The sequence below is a fragment of the Glossina fuscipes genome, unplaced genomic scaffold (assembly GCF_014805625.2).
Source record: "Glossina fuscipes isolate IAEA_lab_2018 unplaced genomic scaffold, Yale_Gfus_2 2, whole genome shotgun sequence".
Lineage (NCBI taxonomy): Eukaryota > Metazoa > Arthropoda > Insecta > Diptera > Glossinidae > Glossina > Glossina fuscipes.
This window is the reverse complement of record NW_023998416.1, coordinates 1,726,054-1,753,636: the sequence shown is the minus strand read 5'-3', so window position 1 is coordinate 1,753,636 and position 27,583 is coordinate 1,726,054. Positions and strand designations below refer to the sequence as shown.

Here is a 27,583-nt window from a genome sequence, read left to right as displayed (position 1 = left end):
GCGCAATCAGAAAAAATAAAAAATTTCGAAGTTTTGCACCAATTTGTATGAATATTCGTATGTATCTAGTTTCAGATATGCAATGAAAGATAGTCTGGCAGAAAAACAAAATTATAATAAATTTAAATAAGAAACTCGAATTCTCTACGGACACACATATTAATTCAATCTTATTTTACTTCGACTAATTGTAGCCAGGTTAGTGCATCATGTATTTGTTTTGCCTTATTTATTATATTAATATTTTTCTTATGTATATAGATACGATATATGCAAATACTTTTATTGCGCTCGTTTTCGGACATATACTGTTTCGATCTATATTCATATTATTTTAAATAATTTTTTGCATAACATAATAAAATTGGACAGTTTTCAGTATAAACAGCAAAAGATATAAACATTCAAAATAAAAATGGCGGAAAATGCTCCAGCCTCAGTAGATGTGCAGGTATTAATTACTATACTTTAATGCCAATTAAATGCTAATAATTTCATATTTTAAGGAAATACAATTTAAACTACACAGCAAGCTTACTGCCTTTAAAAACACTCAAAATAATTTAAAAAGTGTTATTGGTTTGTTAGCTGTCGCTTCAAACAAGGGCTTAATGTTTATCGGGAATCCTAATTCGAAAGAATTTAAAGGTGATTAACGCTCGCACCGCTCATAATTGTACAGTTTAAGAATTTTTCTTCTTCAGTTTTGCAATTGAAGGATCTTTCCGACGAAAAATCTAAGGATGTGAAAGTTCGAATTGTACCTTTAAGCGATAAACCTCTGGCGTTAGCTTGCAATTGCGATGGTTCCATGTTAGCAGTCAGCTACGTTTTAAATAACACTGGCTTCCTGCAAATATTTCAGGTGGAAAGCTTCCTAAATTTAGTAAGGCAGCAATTTTGTATTTTCAGTTATAATTTTTTAATGACAACATTTTTTTGTAGAATATTGCTACTCTTTATAATCTACCCATTGCTCCTCAGTTCAATATTTTTTCAACGCAGCTGCTTTGGAATCCAGTTTTAAACAACAATATTGCCTTAATTTTGAGCGATGGTTCAGTGGACATGTTCACTTTGAATTCAGGCGGCCAATATGATAAAGTTACTCTAGGTAAAGAACATCAGGTTATGTCGGGGTGTTGGTCACCTAAAGGAAAACAAATTGTTTTTGGTTTCCCTGAAGGGAAACTGCAGCAATTTAAACCTAACTTAACTCCGGCTCGGGTAATAAATTGTCCGCAAGGCTTATATGCAACACCCTTTGATGTTATAGCTGTTCATTGGTTGTCTACCTTTCAATTTGCTGCTGTATTTTTACAGAAGGGAGAAGACATGTCACCTTCTCTATTTATTATAAATGCGCCGAAAGTGGGTAAAACCATATTTATCAACTATTATGATATTTGCTATAGTGGTCCCGGGCCTCGCGTGCAACAATTTACCTTTACTCACATACAACTTTGGAATCTGTTATTAGTAACCTCTGCCAACGGTGTTGAAGTAGGTCTATTAGGTACCAAAGACTCGGGAGAGAATCCTGCTTGGCTACAATATGCATTATTGGATGAAGCCCGAATTGAACTACCATTAAGCGAGACGAAAGATGAAACTTACCCTATGGGTTTTGCCTTCGATACATCAACATCGCATCAGTTGGTAATTGGGGAAAAAAAATTGAGTACAATGCCGATGATTCATGTTTTATCTACACATGGTCATTTAATATCATTTAATTTTTTAAACTTGAGTGAAGGGGCTGTTAATTTATGTTCTCCGCCTCCGCCTTGCACGGACTTGTCGGGAAAATTCAAGCCACTGGAAGAAACCATAGAAGCTAATGATATGAAAACTACAAACAATCTCGAAGCGACTGCAGCAATACCTACAATAGGAAAAGGGCTTGATGATACGACATTTGTTGTAGGTTCGAACGTAATCACTTCTACACCGGCACTGGTAAGCGGAAAAACTTGGAAAAAATCTTCTCTAAATTTTCTTTCCTTAGAAAGAGAAGCCGTTGCCTTTATTTGCCAACAATTCTAACTCCGCTCAAATAAGTACAGCTAAGCCGAGCTCAGGCTTTAACGTAGGTAACAACAAACCCACAAGTTTCTTTACACCCAGCATCTTTCCCACGCATTCTCCAGAGAACATTACATCTGGTGATACAGTAGGATTCGTAGGGCTTGGTAATCAAACAGTGACAAGCAACAATTTAACATATGAAGGTTTGTAATTTAAAGTGTTAAAAAATTGTTTTTTTTCATTTGGGAAATATTTCACAGTAAAATCACCCTTGAACGGTACAGGTTTCACTCAACAAAACACTTATTCAACTGCACCTAAAGGCAATGACGCTTACAAAGCTTTGTATACTGTGCCACCTACGTTTACACCGCCATTACCATCACAGCAATCGCAGAAGCAGGACAATCCTTCAAAAACTAAAGGGCCTACTGGCGATGAGAGTATACCCTCAGATACTTCCGCAGTAGACGAGTTCGTAAAACAAATGATTTGTGTGCAAATCGAAGCATTTGAGAATGAATTAAAAGAATTCCGACAACAAACTTTTTCTATGTTAACCAATGTAAGATGCACTTGATCGTTTGGCTTGTTACAAATTTTAATCTTTTTTGCATTGTAGATAGGAAAGACCAATGAAATGAAACCTTGCTGTAAAAAATTAAATGATTTGAGCGTGATTATCAAGCAAGCCAATGATGGGGCACTTGAAGAAGAAATTATGAATTTGAGACAAGAAATGAATGAAGTTTATGCTATATTAAAAGAATATCGAACAAGATTGGACCTATACAATAATCCAGAGTAAGCGCAAGATTTATATATTTAATTGTGTAATAGCAGGGATCTGGAATTTCATCTTTGTTTCTAGCTTATCTCGCCTAACCATAACAACTATTGCCGACCCCGCTAATCAGCGTCAACTTGCCAAAGTGCGCAAAGATGTCGATTTTAATGCAGTTAAATTAAATCAGTTGCAACAACTGCTGGAGGACCAATGGGCTGAGCATCAGGATATCGTGCGGCGAAATAGTAAACATCAGATCCATATGCCTTATTTGGACGGTATCTATCAAAAAATGTCGCTGATTAAAGATCTCTTATCCAGACAGCGTTCCAAACTAGACCACGTTAAAACTAAAATGAGAGAAAAAGGCTTGTATTATAAGCCGGCAACGAGTGTCTCAAATAGAGATACAATGTAAGAAGATTACGGGAGATTTTTCGATATTTGTATTTGCTTATAATTTGTTCTCTTTTCAAGCACTATGGAGTCATTAGCTGATTCTATATTATCCCTGAGCCTCTCACAGACCGTACAACATGCTCATTCCAAACTGTCAGCTGAGAAGTTACAGGCTATACGTTCTTTTACCAAACAATTAAAACGCGTTCAAGTAATTAAGCCGCAACGTCCATGTCGCAAAGGCCTGAAATCTGAAGTCATAATGGAGTCTAAATTACAAACTGAACAGAAACAAAAAGAGCTACCGAAAGTGACCGCGGCCAAGTTGGGCAATGAATCGGCGTTACCATCGATTGTTATGAGAACTTCGGCTAATGCACCAGCACAAGTTAACCCACAAATTCAATCAATTCCGCCAATGCCACCACAACCGCTAGTAATTTCGCAAAGCATGTTAGCTAAACCACAGGCCTCTAAGCCCATCGCGATTAATTTAAACACTTTCAGTGTGGCTCCAACCGCAGCTGTTGCCTGTAATTTAAATTTTAGCAGTAGCAGTTCATTTGTAAAAACCAGCAACATTATTACGTCCACTACGAATAATAATACTCCAAAGCTTTTAACAAATTCGACAGCTTTTACAGGTTACGGTTCGGGGGTGACCGCAGGCGGTTGCAATAGCAACTATCCAAAATCAGAAATAAAGGAGGCTCCTCATTTTAGCGCGACAGCAACCCCAGTTTCTTTCAACGCCAAAGTACTGCAGAGTAACGAATCGAAGCAGAAATCTAATATGAACACGTTTATAAAACCGGCCTTTTCGACTGATATAACTAACAATCAAAATTCGAAACTTCTTCATCCTACTATATCGTTAAGCAGCGGAAAGGATTCTAAAAATGTAGAAGATTTGGACGAAGCGTCTGCACCGACATTTAAGGGCTTTACTTTATCTAAGTCGACAGCTACAACAAGTGTGTGCGTGTCTTCTTCTGTTGCGGTTAACAGCTCAACTTTCAGTTTCGACGGTTTTGGTTCGTCGCCAATGGCAAATACGTCTTTTGCTAACTTTACCTCATCAGCTTCCGCATTTGGCGGTTCAAGCTCTGTTTTTGATACTGCTCCTGTTGGCTCAATATCTGCAACAAACACTGCTGTGAGCACAGCGACGGCAACCAGCAAAGCTGTAATATCTTGCCCTGCTGCTTCAAATGTTGTGTCAGTGTCTGAACACATATTAGAACCTATTGTTACAACTGCTGCTGATAAAGAGAAAACTTCCATTGACTTTATACCCAATTCAACTACACCAGGAAGGTAAATATGTTTTAACAGCAAGTTTTGGTACTTTCCCATTTTAATTATATTTTCCGTCTATAGTTTCAACTTCGCGAATCTTAATTTGGCTAATACATCCATAACTATATCTAAGCCATGTTCCGTTCCAAATGTCACTCCATCGACTACGTCTGTAGAGCCGAAGATGGCAGCGACCCCTCCAGTGATCGCTTCAATTTCTCCTAATTATACTGCTACAGATTCTCTACTTAGTTCTTTAAATGTTTGTAAGCCCTCATCCAAAGAAAAAGGAGGAGAAGTGCCTGAATCTCCCAATAATGTATTCTCGAGATTTGATAATGTAGCTGTCGAAGCGCCGCAGTTTTCTTTTGCTTTTGCAAGTGGAGGAGGAGATAGCTCTAAATCTTTCTTTTCTCCTGCCAACAACAGTGGCGGGCAATCGAGCGCGGGTGCTATTAGTAACTTCACTTTTTCAACCACAAATACTTTCGGAAAATCCACAATTACGGCCTCAACTACGACGAGTTCGCAAGCAAGTCCAGCAACAAAAACAATAGCTACTACCTCAGCTGCGTCGGGCATTGTTACAAGCAGTCCAAACACTTCAATTTCTGCAGCGAGCTCTTTCACTTTTGTCGATTCGACACCCCCTGGGACCGCAACAACTTCAATGTTTGGAGCTTTAAACTTAACCTCCTCAACGACATCGGCGCCTGCAGCAAGTACTGCTAACAACACGACTGCGCCGTTGACATTAAGTCCTGCTGCCAATTCTAATATATTCGGTGGGACAGGAGCGGGAACACAAGCTTTATTTGCCGGTTCTGCTTCTACAGTAGCCACTAGCACATCAACCAGTTCCATATTTTCAGCAGTTTCTTCATCTACTTCTATTTTCGGTGGAACATCATCAAGTCCATCTGCCGCTAGTGGAGGCAATATATTTAGCGGAATCCCTAAACCAGATCAATCCTTATTTACTGGCAATACTATATCAGCAACTGGTAGCGCTGGACTGTTTGCGGGAGCAACTGTTTCCGCTTCGCTTCCCGCAGCTGCGTCAGGTAATATTTTCAGTAAGTCAGCAGCGGCAGGCGGCGATGCTGGATTTGTTTCCCCTTCATCAGCGGTAGGAGGTTCAATATTTGGTAGCTCAGCTTCATCTAATCCTTTTGGTTCTTCGCCTGTTGTTGCGGCTTCTACTACTGCTTCTATATTCGGTGGCGGCAGCACTGTTACTAAACAAGCGGAAGTCACGAGCATATTCGGTTCTTCCACTCAACAAGCAGTTTCAAGTGGTGGCTCGATTTTTGGAAAAAGCGCTTTTGGCCAAACGACTGCGCAATCTCCGACGAATATGTTTGGAGGAGGTGCGTCGCAAACGGCGCCTTCTTCCGGTTTCGGTAGCTCTTCCATCTTTGGTAGTTCAACCAACAACGCAGTGTCAGGAGGTTCTTTATTCGGCACTGCAGGAAGTTCGACACCAGCTTTTGGCACAGGGAATGCAGCTTCACCAGGTTTTGGTGCCTTTGGAGCAAACCAGTCGCCCGCAACGTTTGGTGCAAGTTTTGCACAAGGCGGCACATCAGTATCTCAAAGCGGTTTCGGCTCGTCACCACAACAGCAACAACAGTCTGCCTTTGCTAAGCCCTTATTCGGAGCACCGCCTGCTTTTGGTAGCCCTAATGCTCCTTTCACGGGTTCGCCTACATTTGGTGGTGCACCTACATTTGGCAGTCCTAAAGCCTTTGGATCATTTTCCTCAACTTCACCCACGACGGCAGCAGCATTTGGTAACTCTCCACCTGTAGCGCCGAAAGGCAACATATTCGATACTTTGGGTTCTACTGAGGCAGGTTTATCATTTGGTAATTTGGCGCAATCGACACAGCAGCAAGCGCAATCAAAGCCCACTTTCGGAGGGTAAATAAACTTTAAATAGAACCAAAAATATTTCAATACAAAAACCTCTTTCTTACAGTTCCTCTTTTATGAATTATCGTTCTTAAATTTATCAAAGATTCAGTCCAGCGCAACAAAATTTATTATAAGATTCGTGTTTATTTCTCCTTTGATTAAGAGAAAAAGTTGCCAATGGACTTAAAAATTGCCGGGAAATTTCAATTGGGAGGATTTATTGAGAAGAAAGTTAACATCTTCTTCACTATTGCGGCTAAACTGTTTCTTTAATGATTACGAGTTCTTCAAATTTATTGTGAAAAGTAGAAAACGAGACAAGTTTATTCAATAAAAATCATTAATTATTTGTTTCTATAAAAACAACTGTAGAAAATGTACGAGTTAAAGTAGTATAACTAATTCGGATACGTCACTTTTTATGGCCTCTCTTGCCCATAGTCATGGTTTGGCAGGCACTATTGAATTGAATCTTGCGGTTGCTAAAATCTATAAACTCTTCTTCATATTTAATTCGAGCTTCCTCCAGCTTACGTTTGTCGTCTTCATGTTCCTTGTTTAGTTGTTCAGATTTTGCCTGTAATTCCAGCTGCATTTCTTTCAGCTGATTATCTTTTGTAATGCGGCGCTGCTCAAGCCTTTGAAGAACCTCTTCTTTCTTTGCCTGTAACTCAGAAAGATGTATAGATCTTTTCACTTCAAAAGCTTGTTGAAAAGATACCGCTTTAGTTTTCATTTCAACGTCCCCGAACCCCATTTCTCCTAAACGTTTCCGACGATAAAGCTCGTAATGTATGGTATGCGTTTGTTCTCTCATATCTTCCATATTTGTACGTATTAACATTTCCCGTAATTTCACAAAGTCACAATGACTTTCATTCTCAATTTGCACTATTCCCCAAGGATATTGACGAGCACGCATTTGCTTATTGCCAACGTTAACAAATTCATTGCTACCCACGACTGCAAAAGGTACATGATTGTTCATATTTTGATTAACATCCGTCTGGCCGTCGTCATTCGTTGGATATTCGTAAATGTTAACCTTATTTTTATTCAACTCTTCCATAATGGATGCCTTAAAACGCTGTAAGTCGCTCTTCGTTATAGCATCTGCTTTGGCTATAATGGGTATTATATTAACTCTTCTATCTAATTCCTTCATGCATAACAAATCTAATGTCTTTAATCCATGACCAGTAGGACAAATAAAGTATAAACAGGCGTGTATGCGACTGTCATGGAAATCCTTTAAGGAACGATTAATTTTTAATTCCTCTTGTAAATAGCTCTCGAATTGCACGTCAATATAATCTATCACTGCCTTGAAGGAGTCCGCTTTATTAATTTGATCGCCATAGCCCAAAGTATCGCAAATGGTTAGTTTTAATTTAACATTGTTCTCTTGCAATTCATACATGTGGGCCTTCAATTTAACAGTGTGCAATGTGTGCTCACAAGGCGTTGATTCAAAGCTGGTATTGAATAAGGTGTTCATTAAGGTAGATTTTCCTAAACCTGTCTCGCCAATGCACATCACATTGAAAACGAAACCATTTTGGAGGCTTCCGTTAACTAACTGATTCGGCAAAGAGTCAAATCCCACATGACCACTAGGACTAAGGCTACGTATAGTGTCTAAAGGCGGCTTCGGCAGAATTGCTGATGAGCACATTGTATTTTATTTCTTTTTTTTCGTCGCTTTTTGGATATGACTAAGGTAAAAAAAAATATAAAATCAAAAATTTAATAGAAACATGTATTTAAAGTAACAAAGTTGTAGAAAAAAAGTAGTAAATATTACGTTTAATGTAATTACAGTGACGTATTTGCATTTTTAATGAAATAAAGTTAAGTATTTGGGGTGAGGATCGTTGTAAGCATTCAAGAAATCATATTATATATATTGAACGTTTGAAGAGAACTTCTTATATTTTCAAATTTACTACAGTTACAGATTTCAGTCAATTCTCTTATATTGCAAATGTCGCAGGTGGCACTCGGTGAGAATTCGATCATTTTCTTATGGATTTTGACATCAGACTGACAACTCGTTAGCCCATTAGGGCATTTCCATCTTGCAAGATCTGAATAATGACTCCGACAGTGATTTAAAGGATTTTGATTATGAGAGTTTTTTTTTATATATCAGAGGCATAGTAAAATTTCTCTGGCACTTGGTAGTAGCTGTCTTTACGGTATGCCAATTGTCAAGTGGGGTATATTAGAAACGTTATTAAGAACGGTGCCATATCTATGAAGGTATTGTATTGTTTTGATAACAGAAATAGGGTTTTTCCTGACTGGGTTTTATCAATATTTCTTTTTTGGATACATGTTGGCAGCAGAATGTTGTTGAAAATTTTAGCTGCATAGTAGTACCTTACAAAGCGAGTGGAATTTTGTGAAAAAGCGAAGGCTTTATAACATTAACGGTAATCAATTATCAGGCTGTCAGAAAGAGGGCTATTTTCTGGGAGGACATTTCATGTGAAATGACACTGAGAGGAGGAATTGGAGTCAAAGAAGGCAACATTTAAAAATTCTATAAATGAATAGTAAAAATAAGATCTCGATATGTGTTTGAATTGTTCTGCACTAGAGCGCAATTTACAATCGATAAATAATTGCAATATTAAAACCAGCGTTGTATAAATGTCGTACAATTTCAAATGTCGTACAATTCCAAATCAATATCTGCCGTTTACCTTTTTACGATATTGTGTGTAATTCTAGGCTTCATGTAAATACTGCAAGAAATCATGAAGAACTAGGAAATTAAAACGTTTTTAGACACAAACTTTAAAGTGAAAACGAAAACAGAAGAAAATACATGTTGGACGTAAACTGAGTCCATCAGCTAAGTTTCCAATAATTGTAAAAAACGTTTATGCATTAAATGCGAATGTTAAGGCTGCCTGCGCAAGTAACGAAATAGGCGATAACGAGTCACACTTGCACGTACTGAATTGAAGATTGCCTGAGTGTTATTGGGCTTGCATTAAAAATGCATGATTCCGCTCTATTCAAGTGAGCGGCCATTAAAAATAAATTATCTTTCTCTTTTAAAAAGAGAAGTAAATAAGTTGTCTTTCTAAAAAAAATTGAAAATATTGAATGCTTTTCTCATATTCGTTTAAGATAATTAAATAACTTAAAATTGTTATAGAGCATGTGATAGTAGATCTAAAATTCTACTATAACCAACGAATATAGAATAAAAACCAGTTTTCCTCGATAATCTCCATCTTTATTTGTTTCCCATAATTTGCATAAACTTTAAAACTGATACCAATACCAGGTAAATAAAAGATATAAAATATGGCTCTAATAAACTAATACATTCTCATGATATATACTTGGATATGTTTGCTTATTATGCTCCGCCTCTTGGATTTGACGTTAACGAAGTCAAACTCCGCCTTATAATTTTTGTTGTTGTTGTTGTTGTTGTTGTGCATTTAAAATACATTGCGCACATACCATGATAAGTGAAAAGAGTTTACGAAACACTAAAAGAGATTCTTCACTTTATATGCTCGTAATGGAATATTTCATTCATTTAATCGTTAAATAAATATTTTTATGAAAAATATTTATCTAAAGTATGATTTGAACTATGGATGCAAGATTTTCTTGCGAAAAAACATTTCAGTTTATATTGCATTGTGTCTCATAAGATAACAGTGAGAAGAGTGGTGAATGGGTGCATAGATCGCGGTCTGCGGTCTATTCCATTATCCATCTGTAAAACTGGTCATTGTTATCTCTTCATGTGTAACTGTTTAATTGTTGAATTGTTAACAAAAACACTTGCACAAGTTATGTGTGATTGACACAAAAATGCTTTAAGTTTACCTTAAAATACCTTAAAATAGCCGGCATCCACATCTGTACAAAGCTGGCTCGTTGCTTAACGTTTATATGTTGCTGTCGTTTTTTTTCTTTTTTTCTTTTTTCTATAAATTAAAGTTATTTCAAATTAAAACATACTAGTGAGTAGAGTGTAAGTGGGGTTTTTTTTTTTATTGTGTGTTGCAAAATCTAAATCTACCATAACTGCTTTTTTTTGTGTAAAGCTTTCTATATATGAGATAGTTTTTATTGGTTTCGTATGACACAAGCATTGCTTTTAGTCGTAATTGCGAACCATAAGGACTATTAGGTCGCTGTACTATGATACAATGATGATGGTGTTAAGGCCGAACATACATAAACACAACAATTATGTATAATTTTTATCATTAACGTTAAAGAAATGGTACTTCGCAAGAAAAAAAAAAAATTAAAAAAAAAAAAAATAGAAAATATTAAATAAAAAGAGCGCACGAGTTTTTTCTTTAAAAATCTAAAAACGTTTCCAGGTAATTATGCACCTGTTGCCACATTCTCCTGTAAATATTTATTTGTGCACATTTTTATATCCACAACTGAACGATGAAGGTATATCAATTTTGTCATTACGCTCGCCGTAAAGAAATAGACACATGAAGCATATGTACTCTTAACCAATGTGGGATACGGAGTTGAATAGACCATATCTGTCTGCTTGAGAGTTTTGAAGAGTGTTATGTTTACACTTGAGTTAATAAGACATATTGAAGAAATCTATTTCGAAGTCAGTCACCAAATGCCAGTCGGAGTCGATTAAAGACTTGGTTTATGGTTTTTTTTTTTTTCAAATTTATGCTTCTTTTTTGCTTTTGGCAAACCTGTAAGTGGTTTAACGACGCCCAGAGCTTTATCTTAAGAAAAAATTTATAAAAACCACTTGTACCTAAAATGCGTTAACTAATTATTATGAAGCAAACGTTAAAGTTTTCCAAGGCTTTCCGGCTGTTTTCCTCCTACAAGCAAACCGCGTGTTATTTTTCCCTTTCAATAAAAACGCAGCATGAAGGAGTGGCAAGTACAACTGCAGAAAAGGTGTGCATACATCGAAAAATAATTCTTTAAAGAACTGCAATTTTTTTCAATAGTAGCTGACACATCGCAACGAAGTGGAAATTCAAAATTTTCCCAACAACACTTCGTATACCGCTTCCGATACATAATTTAATGGATAACCTTCGAACTAGTTATCCCCAGTGTGCGGCGCATATTTTTTCAATAAATACTCTCTTCAAATGTTGGCATCGTTTGCGGCCTTTACAATATGTATGAAATTGCATATAAAGCCATCATCCGCTTATCACGGTTAGTACGAACTATGCCTAAACCGTGTTATATGAAACTATTTTATTTTCTCATTCCAATTAAAATATCATACAGAATAATAAAATTTAAGCTCAGATATAACATAAAACAAAAAATATATATCGGATTGTCCTGGGCTAGAAGTATTGCATTTGGAACGATTAACCCTTTGAACATTCTACAATCAGCTTCAGAACAGAATATCAATTCAATATTTTACTTTATTAATACTACTAAGCTTATTATCTAATATCCATTTATTTAAATTAGAGCCGATAGCCTGTGTTGCTAGTGCTCAATGTCTTTTTTTTAATCTAAGAATTCAATTCATTAGTCTAAAATTAAAATAATAATAATAATAATAATAATAATATATCGGATTGCATCGAAAACTTGTTTGCGTTGTATCCAATGTAAATCAGTGCAATATGTACCGTCTTGTATCGAAATCAAATCTTAAATTGTAAAATTTTTTTAATTTTTAAAATTTCTTTTCAAATATATAAATAAATAAAAAAGTAAGAAAATTCGTCACCGAATCTTTTCTGCTCATCACTGTTATTCTTAAAAAGAAAACAAAGAGAGAGAATTATACCTTTATACCCTGTAATGTTGGATGGACGCAGATGATTTTTTCGATTTTCAGAATAAGAAAAATGTAGAGAATTTTATATGGCGTATGTCTTGTACTTTATGAGTAAGAAGCAACATACATGAAAAGCAAAAATGTTTTCAGTTTTTGGCGTATTGGCGTTGAAAAGTTTAGGTCATTTTCAAGTTCTTTTGCAACTTTGTAGGCGATATTAACGAGAGGATGTTTAACACAAATCAGCAGACAGACAGATGGACAGACGAACAGACAAACATGCTTAGATGCAATCCGAGTTTGAAACTGGTCAAGAATTTATATATTTTGGGGGATTTTTGAAGCGCCTTATAATGGTATAGAAAAAATTTAAATTTTCATACCCTATAATGGTTAAATCGATTCAAGATTTCGGATGTTTATCGAGCATATATACATCTGGTGAGGTCTCCCGTCCGTCGATAATGGATATAAAAATCATAGCAAAAATCAATTCAAAAAAACCATATTCGATATTTTGAAATCATGTTGTATCGAAACCGCATCATAATATTTATAATTGTTGTATCGTGTTAAGCGAGTAACACCTGTATTTGCCAGATGTGGCGAAAGGAAAAAAAGTGTGAATGGCATGTAGGGGATTTGCCGCATATCTTAGAGTTATTTGAAGTGTTTTTGTGAAAATGGTTGCCTCCGCGGTCAGTCCGATTTAGAGATGGAGCAGTGATCATGAGGAAACTGCCAGCTTTTATAAGACTTTATTATCATATGCAGGCTGATTTTTCTAAGAATGTTCACGTAATAGGGGCATGAAAAGTGTTGCTCATCCACATATATTTTCATATATCTGAAAATACTGTTTTAGAATTTCAACCCGCTTCGTAGTTTTCCATTCCATATTTAATGAAAAACAACTCAACTTTAAGGATTGCAAATCTATTTTCACTAGTGGATCTAAAAAAGATTCTGGGATAGGCTTTAGCATAGTCTCTGCCAATAATCTAATAATTCTCTCCCTGCTTCTCAGCTAGTCCGCCATATTTTCTGCTGAGATTGTTACTATGCTTTCTGCATTGACCAGAGCAATTTGAAACAAAGGAAACAAAATTTATGCTCACTCATTTTCTGCTGTTGGCATTATAAAAAAAATATAGGCCAGTTATAATGGCTATTATCCCTCTTGTATTAGGAACTTAATATCTTTGAAAATTTTGATATCCATCTGATGTGGATTCCTAGCCATGTAAATATTCCCGGGAATGACTTTCCAAACAAATTAGTTAAATTGGTCCTTTCGTTTGCATTGTCACATTGCCGATTACCAATAATTTCATTGATTGCCATATTCAAGATTTATGGTGGAAAAAAGTTTCACCTCGATACAGGTCAATAAATCAAAATAACTTCTCCATTGGTGAATGTTTAACAAACTGTAAAGTTGAAGTGCTTCACATTTTCGAGTTAATTAGATTATGATTAGAATCCCACAACATCACCCATCAACGTTATATTGACAGCAATATACCCATAGATTGCTCCTTCTTCTGCTGTGTAAATAATAATTTTCCTCTTCATCTATTCTATGCCTTCCCTATGCCTTCATAAGTTAGGGAGTCGACTCTTCCATCATTCTAAATCTCGACCATAAGAAATTATACTCTGTCTCTACATCCAGTATGTTAAACTTTTTAAAACTACACAAACTCTTGCAAAACCACTTATATAATTAACACTAGTACTTAACTTCTAAGAGGCTACAAAGCCTTATAGCTGGAAGCTAATCTTCTTTTTATATCCTATATCACTTGCGGTACAAGGGCAAGGCAATTTATGCGGATATCTCCAACAAGTAGAAGGACTTAAGAGGGGACCCACCTTTTATTATATTAAGCTTCTCTGTCCGCCTGTAAGTCTTCTACTCTTTTGTTCAAGCTAAAGGTCGCAATTTTGGAGATATTTTAATAAAATTTGGTACAACGATGTATTTTGGTTCAAAGGGGAACGCTATTGAAAAGTGGCTCAGATCGAACCGTTTCTTCGACTACTTCTCATATTAAGCCTTATTTTGTGATTGTATTTTTGGTCGTGATATGAATAACTGTAGAGTATTCAATATAGTGATAGGAGGGCAGATGATGCACGATAGTGTTTTTATTTGACTTTCATAGAAAGACGTCTTTCGAACCAGGTTTTTTATGGCGAGTAAATGTAAAAATAACACCATCCCTCTCTATACGTCAATGTACAAAATTTCTTCAAAATTTGCAAAATGGAATAAATTAAAAAATTAATTTTTCCTTCTCCTCTTTTAAAATATAATAAAACTTTGTGTATATGTTAGCGATTTTGGTGATTTCCCATTTCATATTATATATATAAGGAAGCCTATATGTCCGAAAAAGGGAACGGCTTAAAAAGAATTGAGAGAAACATGTGAGGGACGGCTTTCGAAATTTGGCGTAAAGTGACTTCGGTTAAAATAAGTGCCGGAGCCATTGAAAAACTGAATAATATTTCGAAATTCACCTGCACTGTTATGGACAAAATACTTGTCCGAAAATCAAAATGCACGTAAAAGAACACACATGCACACATAAACTCAATTAATTTTCGTACCTTCAAACAACTCACTCAATTCTACAAATGCTTCAACTAATTTCTGCCAATAAAAATGTTGCCGAAACTAGATGTCAACGTTGACCTGGACACACTGCGCAAACCCTATGGAGTTCTTCTGACACAAGCCTTGCTGAGGAGTCTTGCCTAGAGGCTTTTCTTTATGGTAAGCCTCTGAAACTTGTTTCAGCCTGACAGTGGGAACGGCTCTTCGGAGAGTTTCATGACGGTCAAAGCGTCTTTGCTCAAGCGTTGTCCGGTGACCGGACGCTCGACCCATAAAAAGGTGGAGGTTCTAGATAGGTTTCACCGTCCACCCGAGGGAGGGGGAGCGGACACGGTCATTTGCATATTGCTATCTGAAAATCAAGGACTAACAACTCTTACATTTCGTGTGCTATCGAGCATCATGATTAAACCTTTACGGTCGTGTATCCGCGTAAAACATACAGAGACATCTGTACTTACATATTGGTGTTGTTTAATGTAAAGTACTACGTTCCCTTCAGTTTCTATCCGGAATAAACTGGGAAACAGTGCAGCTAACGCCACGGAAATGATTTAGTTGGCTTGAAGTGTAAACGCCGTAAGCTATGAAACAGTTAAGAAGTAATTTGCCAAATTTTGTGTAAAAAGTTTAAACTAGAAAACGATGAAAATTTGCATACGTCTGTACGTCTCTAGCGAAAGCAGCCTACAAAACGATCTTCAACTTGTTCTGGGAACATTTTCCGATTCCAGCGTATTTTCAACGCCTGCGGTGTTCTGATTAGCACTGGTTTAAATGTACTTGTAATTATGGTTTTAGATAATTGTGGTGGGTACAAGAGATTCGGCCAAAGCCGAATTCTTAGTTTCTTTTATTCTTCGTCTTAATTAATAATAATATAAAAATGATTTAAATAAATAATAATAACAAAGCAAAGATCATTTCCGCGAACAAAACCATCTCGAATGTTGTGTTTTCTGATTTTCATGGTAATTCACCTGCTACTAGCAAAGCAAACGTTAACGTTAACTTCATCACTATTACTAAGGCTAACCCACAGATGAAATAAAACAAAGGAAGACGAGCGGGTCTAGGTTTGTATGTACGTTTATCTTTATGTATTTACGGGATATATTATGCTCTTCTTTTATTTCATTTTTATTTGTATATATATATACTTTTTTTTTTTTTTTTTTTTTTTTGCTTACTTATGGGTCAACATTAAAAGTAATTAAAAATAACACATAAAACATTTAGAGGAAATTTTGTGAAATCTCGACAACCTCATCTCGTTTGTATTACTTTGCTTTGGGGCAAACATGCATATGACCGATATGTATGTACAAACACATACATACTTAAAACTATCATTGTTTTTTTTTTTTTTTGTTTTTGGGTAGAAAACGTTTGAAACGTTTGCTTGAAATGAAAGACATTTTGAATATTGTTTAGTTTACGACTAAAGATAATGAGCAGATAGCTCTTCTCTAACTGTAGTTTAAAATATGACGGTTTTTGGTAAAACGAAAACACATATAATAATGAAATGAAAAACGTGTGCTTTTTTTTTTTAATTGAAAATTTGTAAAAATTTGCAAAAATTTGAAAGTAACACAAATTCAAATATTTTATATATATATATATATAATATAAAAATTAGAAAAAAAAAAGAAAAAAAAACGACAAACGAGAAAAGAGGAAAAAGATTCCCAGCAATTTTCGAAGGTAATTAAATGCAAAATATTCGTTTTCTTTGCTAATTGGTTTTAATTAATTTAAAAAAAAAGAAGAAAAAAATAAATAAAAAGAAGGAAAAAAAAAAAAAAAAACTCACACCTTCACATATGTATACATTTTATTTAACACATTTGAAATGCTTTAACTGATTAAGCCAATTAAGAAAATATTCGTTATAAAGCGCATATATATATATATATATATATATATGTATACACATACATATACACATAGGCATTCACATATACACATACATTTATAGTCAGACATACACATCAAGTCGCATAGTCAATCAACAACCATTTAATAATAATAATAATAATAATAAGAAAACACAATCAATACTCAAAGGAGCAATCGATTAAATTTACTAACTTCACACACAACAAAGCCTAAATGCGCGCAAGTCGCAAGTTTAATATATGGTGCTGTGCGAACAACAACAACAACAACAGCAGAACATTCATGCACGTCCCCTAACATTACAACGTACACAAACAAACGCGCAAACGCACACACAAACACAAACAAACGAACACACATATACGCGGATGCTTTGCAAAACGTATACACTCTTAAGAAAAACTTGTTTAAGAGAACTTGCTACGCTATGCAATTCGGCCTCTTTTTTTCTTGCCTGAACTTTCTCAACAGCTTTTGGTAGCAAAAGCCGATTTTTCTTTAGCGTAATGCAAAAGCGGTTAAATGCTTGGACATGCTTAACCGACAAAACACCTAGAAAAAAAAAAGAAAGAAATAACAAAAACAAAAACACAGCGTATGTCATCTTGACGGTGCTGGAGGTGGTGGTGGTGGTGGTGTTTGGCGTCACGTGCGCAATTTGTTTTTGTGGTTTTTGTCACTTGTCAATTAGCTGTCAATTGGCTGTCGAACGCTTTATAAATTGTCAATATTTATGAACACGTTTTACAGTAGACATTATTTCGTTTGCTTGTTTATAACAACAGCAACATGATCGATCACTTGTTTCTTAGCGTTTTTTTTTTTTTCTTATCCTTTCCATACGCACGCTGCTAAAAAAACCCTTTTAAAATCTTACAGTGAGTTGATCATGAAGTTAAAGAAAAGAAGAATTTGTTTTTGTTGGCATTGTTGTTATTACTTTTTATTTTTTTATTATTTGTTTTATTCGTTTTTCATTTTCTTCTTCTTCTTCTTCGCCTTCATCGTCATCTGTATTTTTCTCTTTTATATAAGCCTTAATTGACATTCAAGAAATTGACAGAATATTGCCGAGGATTTATGGTTTAGCGTTGGATTTATGATTTCTATTAGGAAAGCATTGAAAATTGTGTTGAAACCTTGTCGACAATCGAAGATGATGAAATAATTGATGCTTTGCCGCCGTTGATGTCGTTGATATCGACTTAGCCACGTAATTATTTTAATCAAAATTGTTAACAATTTTAAACTTATGTAAGTGGTTTATGTTAAGACTTAATGTAGACATTAAAACATGTCCCAAGAAGAAATAAATCGGTTTTTTTTTCCTTCTCGGCCTTTTGATGCTTTTACGGCATTATATCGGAGTTAATTTAATTAAGTGCACAAACAGTACTTCTAGGTGTGGGAATATTTGTTTAGTTCTATACAAGGACAAAGTATTTAATTGGTATCTGCCATCTGCCAACCATTTAAATATAAATGGAAAAATGCCAAACATATCTTAACTTTTTGCGTAGATTCGATGAAAGCTACTACTACTGAGGGTATATGCAATTTCATAAAGCAAAATTCCAACAGATATTCTCAGTTATTTCGCCCTTCACTCATATTACGAACATAAGAAGAATATTGTATTGTATAATGCATGTATTAGTTGGGAAACGAAATCGTGGTTTTTTCTAAGATTTTCTAAGAAATATATACCGATGTACGGCATACGCTATGTTTAATTATATTTTAAATGTGTGTGTATATGTTGAATGACAAGTGTTAAGTCTAAGAATTAAACGATTTTACTTTCGCAATTTCTTCTTCTACACAAATTAATAAATCAATAGCTTTCCTTGTTTGAAATTAACGTCAGAAAAAGACAAGATTAAGATTAAAAAACAAGGTCAAAAGAAAAGAGATAAGATGAAAAGCTTTCGTTGCTTATGGTCTGCCTTTGGTCAATTGTGCTTTCACCTTTCAGGCAATATGAGCAAGTGTGTAGGTGAGAATCGCCGCCACCAGGTCAGTGTACGCGCTTTCAAATCTCATTGAGGTACAATTTACTACGAGCGTAGTTGTAGTGGATACTCAGCCGGTAAAGGAGTAACTGTTACGAATTATATACACCAACTAGGCTGCATCCTCGTCTCCATTTCTCTTTCCTCATTTATTTCCGACCATCATTGTGTTATGCGAATATCGTATCACAAAAAAAAAAAAGAAAAAGACAAAATTATTGCCACTAACATCTGCAGTAGTTCATGGTAGATCCATTTAGTACTATTCTCGATTTCGCACCAATAAACTTTTTCTTTTGTTTTTTTCATCAAAGGCTTGGGCAGCCAGTTTCGATATAGGCTTTCACTTAAAAGCTTTTGTACGAAGACACACGGACTAAACACAGCCGATAGAGCAAACCATTGCTTAGTTCAAATTTCCTCTGTTGGGGTATTCAAGCTGTACACATTCGATGTAAGGATGCTTCACTTGCCAAATCGATTAAATCCATTAAACAAGGAGTTGAGAAAAATTACAAAATATTGTAAATAAATTATTTATTATTCAGTGGCCAAATGATTTTGTCATTTAGTGGCATTAATACTTATTATTAGAGAAATTCGTTTTGAATATGTACAGTTAGCAGCTAATGAAGTGCTTTGATATTAAAATTTAATAAAATTCCAAAAATGGAGTTAATCGATTTGGCAAGTGAAGCCATCCATACGCGTAAAGTGTAGACATTTAGAAGTGCACTAGACAGTGGAGAGTTGAATAGCGGGCAGTTAAACGAATGAAGTAACATTGCAAAGAAACAAGTGTGAGTCGCTAAACGGAATTTGTCGAGTCAAATGGTAAAGTCAAACAGTTGTCAAAATATTTTTTGCTTTTACTTTTATTAATTCTTTATATTTAGATAACCGTGAGTTTGAATTACTGCACTTTTAATACTTGTCTAATATTTCCAATAATAAAGATACTGTCATTCTTTATATTCTTTATATATATAGAGATTTTTTATTTTGGAAAAGCACAGTTAAGAAATGTCCTGAATGGAAAAGCTTTCTTTTTAACTAGGGGAAATGCTTTGAAGGCCTTGTCCCCTGATGGGGAATCATTTTAACCATTCGAGGCTACATTTAAATAAGGAGATCGCATTAATAGTAATCGGTGAAGCATTCATACGTTATTTCATTCGATTCTGTCAATATTCAAATTGTCGTCGCCTAAGTACATAAATAATTAATACAAGAGTTAGCTTTCACGAAGTGTGCACACGAAACACACGGGATGAGCCTTACTTCAAATCGTTACGCGTGGCCTGTGTACTGCGTCTTGATCTTCTCAAATCGACTATCATAGCCCTATAGTCATCTTTGACAACCATTGTCGCACTCTAACATATGGCGGGACAGATTGCTCGATAAAATCCTGCTTCCAATCATATTCTCCGTTTCATAACATGCTTGGTTGTTGCCTCGGCATCCAAACATGGCGAACAGATGACTTTACAGGGAAAACTATTTGTACACATCGCGTTGAGTGCAATTTTGGATGAATCAAAATGTTAGACACGGAGTTTGTTTAAAATTTTCCAATTCGTAAGAAATTGTTTGAAAAAATGTTTCCGAAAATCTTCGAGGCATCAAAAATAACAGCTTATATGCGCCATGGTCGTGAGGGTCTGCTTTAGTTGTTGTATTAGAAGAAAGCAAGCGGAAGCGATGAACTTTGCCTTTTATTCAGGCAAGGAGTTTTTGCCAACTTAATGTCTTACTTATGTGCCAAAAAAATACGTTTCAACCAAGATGTGGTGCGAGAGGAATTTTCGCGGCATTTTTTCATAGTAGCATACAACTAACTTTCAATTGCCGAAATCACAGTAATCAGGACTAAAGTATTGATCTTCTTAGAATTGTGACCATTTCTTGATCACAAGCAATCGAATATGTAGTCGAGAAGAGTTATTATTCCTTGGCTTTTTCAGTCAGTCTAAACTTGCAAAATTTGTGGGTTTCACACCGCAGGACAGTGATAATTGTATGCGAATTTTTTGAACATAAGAATAACAGTTCCTTCGTGCTTCAATAATAGTAACATATTTATTATTGTTGAACTTCATGGCGTTCTTGTTGTTGCGCAAAGTTCAAATAGTTTTTATATGTATGTGCCATTTGATCAATGATCTTTGCCACCATTACTTCTGGGATTTCTCAACGACACACTAAACCAAGCAATTTTCGTAGGCCTTTTTTCAAGTAAGCTAACAAGAGTCCTACAGAGAGTGAAAGAGGCGGTAATCGGCGGATGCATTAATATTGCTCAGTCAAGCTCTCTCAATCTTTCTCGAGCCTTTGGTAATGTATGTGTTTGTTTTGCCATTTCCGCTATGAGAGACCACGTTTCCCATTATAATTTCGGACACCCTACCACAATTCAGTGATTTAATTGCATTGATTGTTGATGGTAGAGAGTGGAGCAACCTATGTGGTCAGTTTGGAGCCACGCGTCATGAATCATTCTCTTGCAACTCCACGAGAAGATTACTCTGTAGAATGTCAATCACTGATTGTCGCCGCTTGCATCCATCTTGGAATATGAATTTTTGCCGCACCACACTAAGCACTTTTCGTTGCCATTTATCAATCGATCCAAAAACGGTCGAATTTCATTTAGAAATTCATTCAATTAATGTTTTCATCAAAAATCCGAGCTTTTAAATTATTTCCTTCAAACTTTATTTTATTTACACATACATTGATAAGAACTTAATCCTATAATAAATCACTTATTTCTTAAGAAATCTTCATTAAATCGAAATTCAATTATATCACAGAGGAAGCAAAGAGAAAACACTTAAATGTACAAAAAAAAAAAAAAAAAAAAAAAAAAGCAAAAACAAATAAATAAAAATAAAAAGATCATTAAATAATGAGGAGACAAAAAAACATGCTACCACAAGTTGTTTGTACATCAATGTAATTGTTGTTCGAAATGTCAGGCAGTTTTAAATTGGATGACAATTAAATGTTTAAAACGGACGCAGCGTAGATAGCAAAGGTTGTTGAGCAGGCGGAAATGCAGCAGATTGCCCGGCAATTGACGGAGTGACTGCAACTGCGGCCGCAGACGCTGCACTATTTAACATCCGAATTCCGGCCGATAAAGTCGTTGATGGTATTACAGGAATGTTGCTGTTAGCTTGTAAAGTCGCCGTTGCTGCTGCCGTCGATGCTGATGCGTTTACAATCAAACCGTTATTATTATGAATCGCTAACGATGATAACGTATTGCTCATCAATGCATTGGCTGGTGAATTTATCGCTGAAACCGTTGCATTGGTTGCCGCCGGATATGGCAATTGTAACGGTTTATATTGACATTTCTTGGCATGTGTCCGCATATTGCTAGACTGTGTAAACGCTTGATTGCAATTTGGATGTGGACACACATACGGCTTACAACCGGTATGATAGTTCAGATGTGTTTTCAAATGATGTTTCTTCGTAAATGCTTTCGGGCAAATGGGACAATTAAACGGTTTAATGCCTGAATGCAAACGATGATGTAAAGTCATATTACTTCGATCGGCGAACGATTTGCCACAAACCGAACATTGATATGGCTTTTCACCGCTATGCGTACGCATGTGTTGCTTCAAAAGCATTTTCCGCGAGAAACGTTTACCGCATTCGACGCATTTATGCGGCTTAACGCCAGTATGAATGCGTACATGCATGTTGAATGCAACACGTTGATTAAACGATTTCGGGCAGTAAGGGCACTCGTATTCTTTCTTATTACGATGTATTTTCATATGACTGCTAAGATAACCTTTGTCATTAAATGTTTTACCGCATTCTGGACATTCAGCGGCAAATTCTTTGGTACCTCGATGAACGGATAAATGATACTTATAATTGCGCAATTGGGAGAATCCTTTACCGCAATCGGAGCACTCATAACGCGGTGATTTATGGGTTTTCTCGTGCGCCTGAAAAATAAGCAAACAACGAATCGGACTTAGAGAGAAAAAGTACACCATGTTTCTATAAGATTCGCTTGTTCTGCTCGTGTCAATTTTTCGAAAGGCCTTCATATAAGATATCTGCGACCTTGGTTCTGTCAATTGTTATTATCGAACTTCTGTCACTTATATATAGTTTCCGATTTTAATTCTATTCGAACAACAACAGTGATTGCAGTTCTTATTACGCAAACGGAAGGTAGAGTGTTCTAAGTAAGCTCGACTCATTATCTCTGTATAATGTAGTTTTCTAAATTTAAAAACAAACCTAAGTTAATTTTTTAGAAGTTTAAAAAGCAGAAAATAAAATAAAAGTCAAAAGTTTATTAGGTAAGCGTTTTTTTTTTTTCGCGTTTTTGGTAAATATCAATCAGTTCCGAAAATCCAAGTACGAGGCAACATTGTTTCGCATGCTCCTCTTTGAGTTTGTTGCATTGTTCGTAAGGCCTTCCCAATTCTTTATTCTTATTCTTATTTTATTTCACGTTTAAAGGGGCGTTTTTTTAGAAGGTCAAGAACCCATATAGAAGTAGCAATAACTTATTTACTCAGTAAAAAAAAAAAAAATGCTTAAAACAATTTTGCTAAATGTTCAAATGCTATTATGCGACCTTGTTAAGGTATGGCAATTAATTTCTTCATCATTGTATACGAAGACGAGCGTTCTCCTTAAAGCATTCGTAATTTAAATAAAAATTCTGCTTATATCCTTCAACACTTGTGATAAAGGGTATACTAAGTTCGTTTGGATGTATGCGTACCATCTAGAAGAACTTACGTGATATCTACCTTTTATTATACCGATCGATTTAGTATCAGTTGGTCTTTTGATTCAAACTTATTTTGGATTGGAAAAATATTTGAATAGTATTAAATGCATGTTTAAGGAGAAGAAGATTCAAGAAATGATCACGTCTCCATGTTCCCCATGTTCCATTTTTGTCGAGGAACTTTAAAGATCGCAAAGATTTTTTACATAGCCACAGTTTCTATATAGGGAGTTATCATAAAAATGATCCGATCCAATTATTTTTTTAATGTCATTCATATTTGATCCATGAAACCATTTCGGGATATCAAAATATCTCAAAAATAGTGACCTCGAGATTGAAGAAATAAAGACAGACGTTAGACCGATAGAAATGCTTCGGCTGACAATCGCTTTGTAGATCAGAATATAGTAGACATAACAAAGTGTGTGTTCATATCAAGCTATTCTATACGTGTTCATGAATCTAATGTGCCTTCACCACAAGTGATATAAAATATAGGTAGGATAATGGCCTTGGAAGGCACATTTTCGTAGCAAAAGAAGAGAGAGTGGGGTTCGCAAAAATTTCGAAAATAGTAAACACAAAATATATATATCTAGACATGTAATGGTATTGGGAGTTGTTAAGCAAAAATCAAGTAAGAACGCTATAGTGGGAGACGGCCCATCATTAAATATCCTACACCATCACAAACGTTTATTCATGTAACTACTTTTCAAAATAAGGCGTTACACGGAAAGTGATCGAAAGAGTAGCCCGATGCAAATCATTTTCAATAACGCCCACCCATGGGCCAAAAACGTCAATGTACGAAATTTCATCAAAATATCTAAAAAATTGCGGCCTGTACGTTAAACACACCGGAACGGGCAAACTGGTTCAAATCGGTTCAGAAAGTAATCCGCAATTGATCGGCAAAATAAAAAGGGGATCTACTTCAGCTTCTTCGGGGCATCGCATATATCCGCACAAACTTAATATGCTCTTGTACCACAATTAGTACGGAGCATAACAATTATTTTTTGAAATTTACTTTGTCGTCCATTTTGGCAATATCAGCGCGTCACCTAGTCTACTATGCAGTTTTTAGTGAAATGCAGTTTTAGTGCCTGGCTATCAATTGTTCCAGCTTGCATTTGCCTCCAATCTTTTTTCATCAAATGGTAAGTCTAGTTCCGATATCAGCAAAATGTCGGATAATAATTTTTCGATCCCATTCATCGAACTTTTATCTGAAAATTTTTGCATATCGGCAAATAAAACTGAATACCTTTCATTCCGGCCACGTGGCATGAGTTTTCATTACCAATTCATTTCATTTTCTGTCATGGACGGACTTCATATATCTTCATATATTCATTTGTTAGGCCAAATATTTTGCTTATGTTCTTCTTGTGCTTGCTTGCTGTATAGCGATTAGAATGAAATGAACTCTTCCCGGGGCTTTTTGAATGTTTTATAAATGTACCGTTAAATTTAATTTTTCTCTCTGTGTATTTTGCTATTTGTCGAGAAGACAAATACACGTCACCTAAATTGTTGCTGCCATACTTTATCGTATCGTTTGTTCGTCTTTGATATGCAACATTTGCTGCATGTGTTCGCATTTTTCTCTGCAAGAGGAAAGTTAAATGAAGCTGTTTTTCAACTGCTTTTCTTATTGATGTAAATCACTTAACACTTTATAGGATTATTAACAAAATAGCAGCAAACATTCGATGACAGATTGTGCTCAAATTCCGCGAGGCAAGGTGGTTGAGTGTTAGCAATTTAGAGAACAAAAATTATTGCGAGAAGTTTTATGAACATTTTTAAAATAGACTCGTGCTGGACAAATGTTACGTTGATACGTGAACTTTCGACTTATAAAACCGATATTATCCCGAAATTTGCGGTAAGTATTTATCAAGGTCGTGCAGATCGTTCAAGTAAAAATGACTCTAATCGACCTATTGATAATACGGTCATCATATATTTGCTGTAGATGGCTTGTATACAAAGTGAGGCTAAAGAAGACTATTACGGATGTAGAAATCAAATTTCCTTTAAGTACCAGATCTACGTCATTCCTTGTCTATTGACGAAGAAATATCAAAATTTTCGGAATTTAATTGTAGTTGATTGCGAAGAAGTTTGAAGCAAATGTCTCTAAACCCTTCAATTAAGACTTCAGATGTGTTTGACTTTGAGAATATCAGCAACCGGTAAGAGCTGGGATTGATAAACACACAATGGACGATCAAACCGATATTTAGCTTTAAGCTGATCACGCATATATCTCGTGAGTAGGCCATTGCATATTTTACTGGGAAGATATAATTGTGTTCCCCAATGTCCCTTGTCATATTAATTTCATGGCTTTAGAAGAGCTTTTCTTTCATTTACTTTTTTAAAAATTCAGTTCACTTTTCCAGTTTTACAACTCACCTGTAACGTTTGTGAACAGCCGAAAACCTTTTCACAAATTCGGCATTTATAACTAATTTCTTCGGTATTGGAAATTAAAGTTGAGGGCGGATCAAAAGCGCTGCTTGACGACACTTTTCTAGTTGCAGTCACTTGAATATTGGTTGCAGCTGTCAAGGCTAGATTTGAGGATGACTCCAATATTAAATCAGTGGTTGGTTTCGATTTCTCTAGGTATGTGTTCGTAGTGCTTACAGATGTGGTTGTAACCGCAGGAAACATTAAAGACGAATTATATGGATATGAAGTCGTCACTGAAGAGTGCTTGTAAAATGAATTTAAACAGTCTAAGCAATTACTGCGTGCACATACAAATTTGGAAGAAGCCGGATGTTGTGATATATGCTCCGAGTTGGGGAGACGGGTTGACGATGTTAATCGTTGCTGCAGTTGAGTTGACGTAACGTTATTTATAGGTGGACTTAATATGTAAGGAGCAAAATACCGTCTCGCATAAGAATTATGCTGTGGTAAACGATTAAAGTTGCTGTTAGCATTGTTTGTGTAAATCCCGGCGGCAGTAAACATATGCGGAAAGAATTGCGCGTAAAATTTTTGAGCATTCGCTGCTGCTACCGCTGCCAAAAAGCCTGGATTTAACATTCCACAGTTCGCTGGATTGAAGTACGGTAGCTCTAAAGCGGTCGGAGGATTTGTGACAACTGGTTGAGCTTGGCTATGAGAAGATTTATTTTTTGATAAATCCAATATATCTGGGCAAACGAAGGGTTTTTTTGGCACTGGTTGCACTAGCTGAGGATTGGATGGAAAGGCTGTTGATAATAATGTAGTCGCTGCTGAAATTCCAGTTTTTGTTGTTCGTAACGGACTTGATGTTGATTGTGAGGTTTTCTCTTTAACTTCTCCTAAAATTCTTTGTATACTGAAATCAGTAACTTGCGTATTATTGATCGTTTCCATATTCTTTGGATTACCGTTAGATTTATGCGGCAAAGCCATTTCTAAACCATGTAAACGTTCCAAAAGCGTATGTTTGAAACCCATCTTCAAATCGTTCATTCTACATGAGACATAAACACCGTTTCTTTTCGTATTATTACGAAAGCAAATTTTTTTAAAAAAATATTCCGCGTTTAACCGACGTTTCAAGGTACACGTCAAAATACGTTATGATCCATTTATGATATTGACAGCGGACTTACATCACATTAAATCGCAGCCGTTTAATTAAAACCGAGCTCCACTTAACAGGCTCTTTGTGTTTTTTTTTTTTTTTAATTAACTAAAGAACGCAAAAAACTAAAACAGCTTCTCTTCTCACATTTCTTTTTTTTTTTGCCTTTTATGTGTGAACTTGTTGACATAACGTTAACTCTATAGATAAAACATGGCAAAGTGGCTTAAAGGTGATCGAGTATTTTTAAAATAACAACAACTATATATGATAGCATAACTCTACAGCAGTAGCATTTGAAGGCGTATTTTTCCGGTTAAGCCGAATCAACCAATGCACGATCTTTTTAATGAAAACAAACTCTCGGCTTTAAAAATATCTCTTCACATCTTATTCTCTCTCTCTCTCTCTCTCTCTCGGTCTAGCTCTTTTGCTTCTTTGCTCTCTCTCTCT

The 27,583-nt window shown here is 35.6% G+C and overlaps 3 protein-coding genes across 5 annotated transcripts; 1 reads left to right on the top strand and 2 right to left on the bottom strand.

Moving 5' to 3' along the window:
* Positions 1–73: 73 nt before the first annotated feature.
* LOC119633267 (nuclear pore complex protein Nup214) lies at positions 74–6,607 on the top strand. 2 transcript variants are annotated; one of them, XM_038026727.1, is made up of 12 exons: positions 74–198; positions 262–451; positions 507–648; positions 705–886; positions 946–1,959; positions 2,009–2,231; positions 2,313–2,593; positions 2,651–2,832; positions 2,900–3,229; positions 3,293–4,531; positions 4,595–6,436; positions 6,495–6,607. In XM_038026727.1, the coding sequence occupies exons 2-12, from the start codon at positions 416–418 to the stop codon at positions 6,520–6,522; spliced, it is 5,499 nt and encodes a 1,832-aa protein (XP_037882655.1). In that variant the 5' UTR covers positions 74–198; positions 262–415; the 3' UTR covers positions 6,523–6,607. The 2 variants fall into 2 exon arrangements, with proteins under 2 accessions (XP_037882655.1, XP_037882653.1); XM_038026725.1 differs by having other exon boundaries at positions 2,289–2,593.
* A 144-nt stretch (positions 6,608–6,751) lies between these two features.
* Positions 6,752–8,175, bottom strand: LOC119633268 (septin-2-like). 2 transcript variants are annotated; one of them, XM_038026729.1, is made up of 2 exons: positions 7,152–8,175; positions 6,752–7,094 (listed from the first exon to the last, which is right to left on the bottom strand). In XM_038026729.1, the coding sequence occupies exons 1-2, from the start codon at positions 8,103–8,105 to the stop codon at positions 6,843–6,845; spliced, it is 1,206 nt and encodes a 401-aa protein (XP_037882657.1). In that variant the 5' UTR covers positions 8,106–8,175; the 3' UTR covers positions 6,752–6,842. The 2 variants fall into 2 exon arrangements, with proteins under 2 accessions (XP_037882657.1, XP_037882656.1); XM_038026728.1 differs by having other exon boundaries at positions 6,752–8,175.
* A 13,585-nt stretch (positions 8,176–21,760) lies between these two features.
* Positions 21,761–27,015, bottom strand: LOC119632809 (zinc finger protein 250). Its single transcript, XM_038025924.1, has 3 exons — positions 26,826–27,015; positions 25,957–26,708; positions 21,761–22,723 (listed from the first exon to the last, which is right to left on the bottom strand). The coding sequence occupies exons 1-3, from the start codon at positions 27,013–27,015 to the stop codon at positions 21,761–21,763; spliced, it is 1,905 nt and encodes a 634-aa protein (XP_037881852.1).
* Positions 27,016–27,583: the final 568 nt, after the last annotated feature.

What these genes read in the sequence shown, in the direction of transcription:
- LOC119633267 (XM_038026725.1), top strand. Translation starts at nt 416, where the DNA reads ATGGCGGAAAATGCTCCAGCCTCAGTAGATGTGCAG. An exon ending in TGGAAAGCTTCCTAAATTTA is followed by an intron (nt 887 to 945) that starts GTAAGGCAGCAA and finishes ATTTTTTTGTAG; the next exon opens with AATATTGCTACTCTTTATAA. An exon ending in TCAAAGCCCACTTTCGGAGG is followed by an intron (nt 6,437 to 6,494) that starts GTAAATAAACTT and finishes TCTTTCTTACAG; the next exon opens with TTCCTCTTTTATGAATTATC.
- LOC119633268 (XM_038026728.1), bottom strand. Translation starts at nt 8,105, where the DNA reads ATGTGCTCATCAGCAATTCTGCCGAAGCCGCCTTTAGACACTATACGT.
- LOC119632809 (XM_038025924.1), bottom strand. Translation starts at nt 27,015, where the DNA reads ATGAACGATTTGAAGATGGGTTTCAAACATACGCTTTTGGAACGTTTA. An exon ending in AACCTCACAATCAACATCAA is followed by an intron (nt 26,709 to 26,825) that starts GTCCGTTACGAA and finishes TCGTTTGCCCAG; the next exon opens with ATATATTGGATTTATCAAAA. An exon ending in GCTGTTCACAAACGTTACAG is followed by an intron (nt 22,724 to 25,956) that starts GTGAGTTGTAAA and finishes CTTATTTTTCAG; the next exon opens with GCGCACGAGAAAACCCATAA.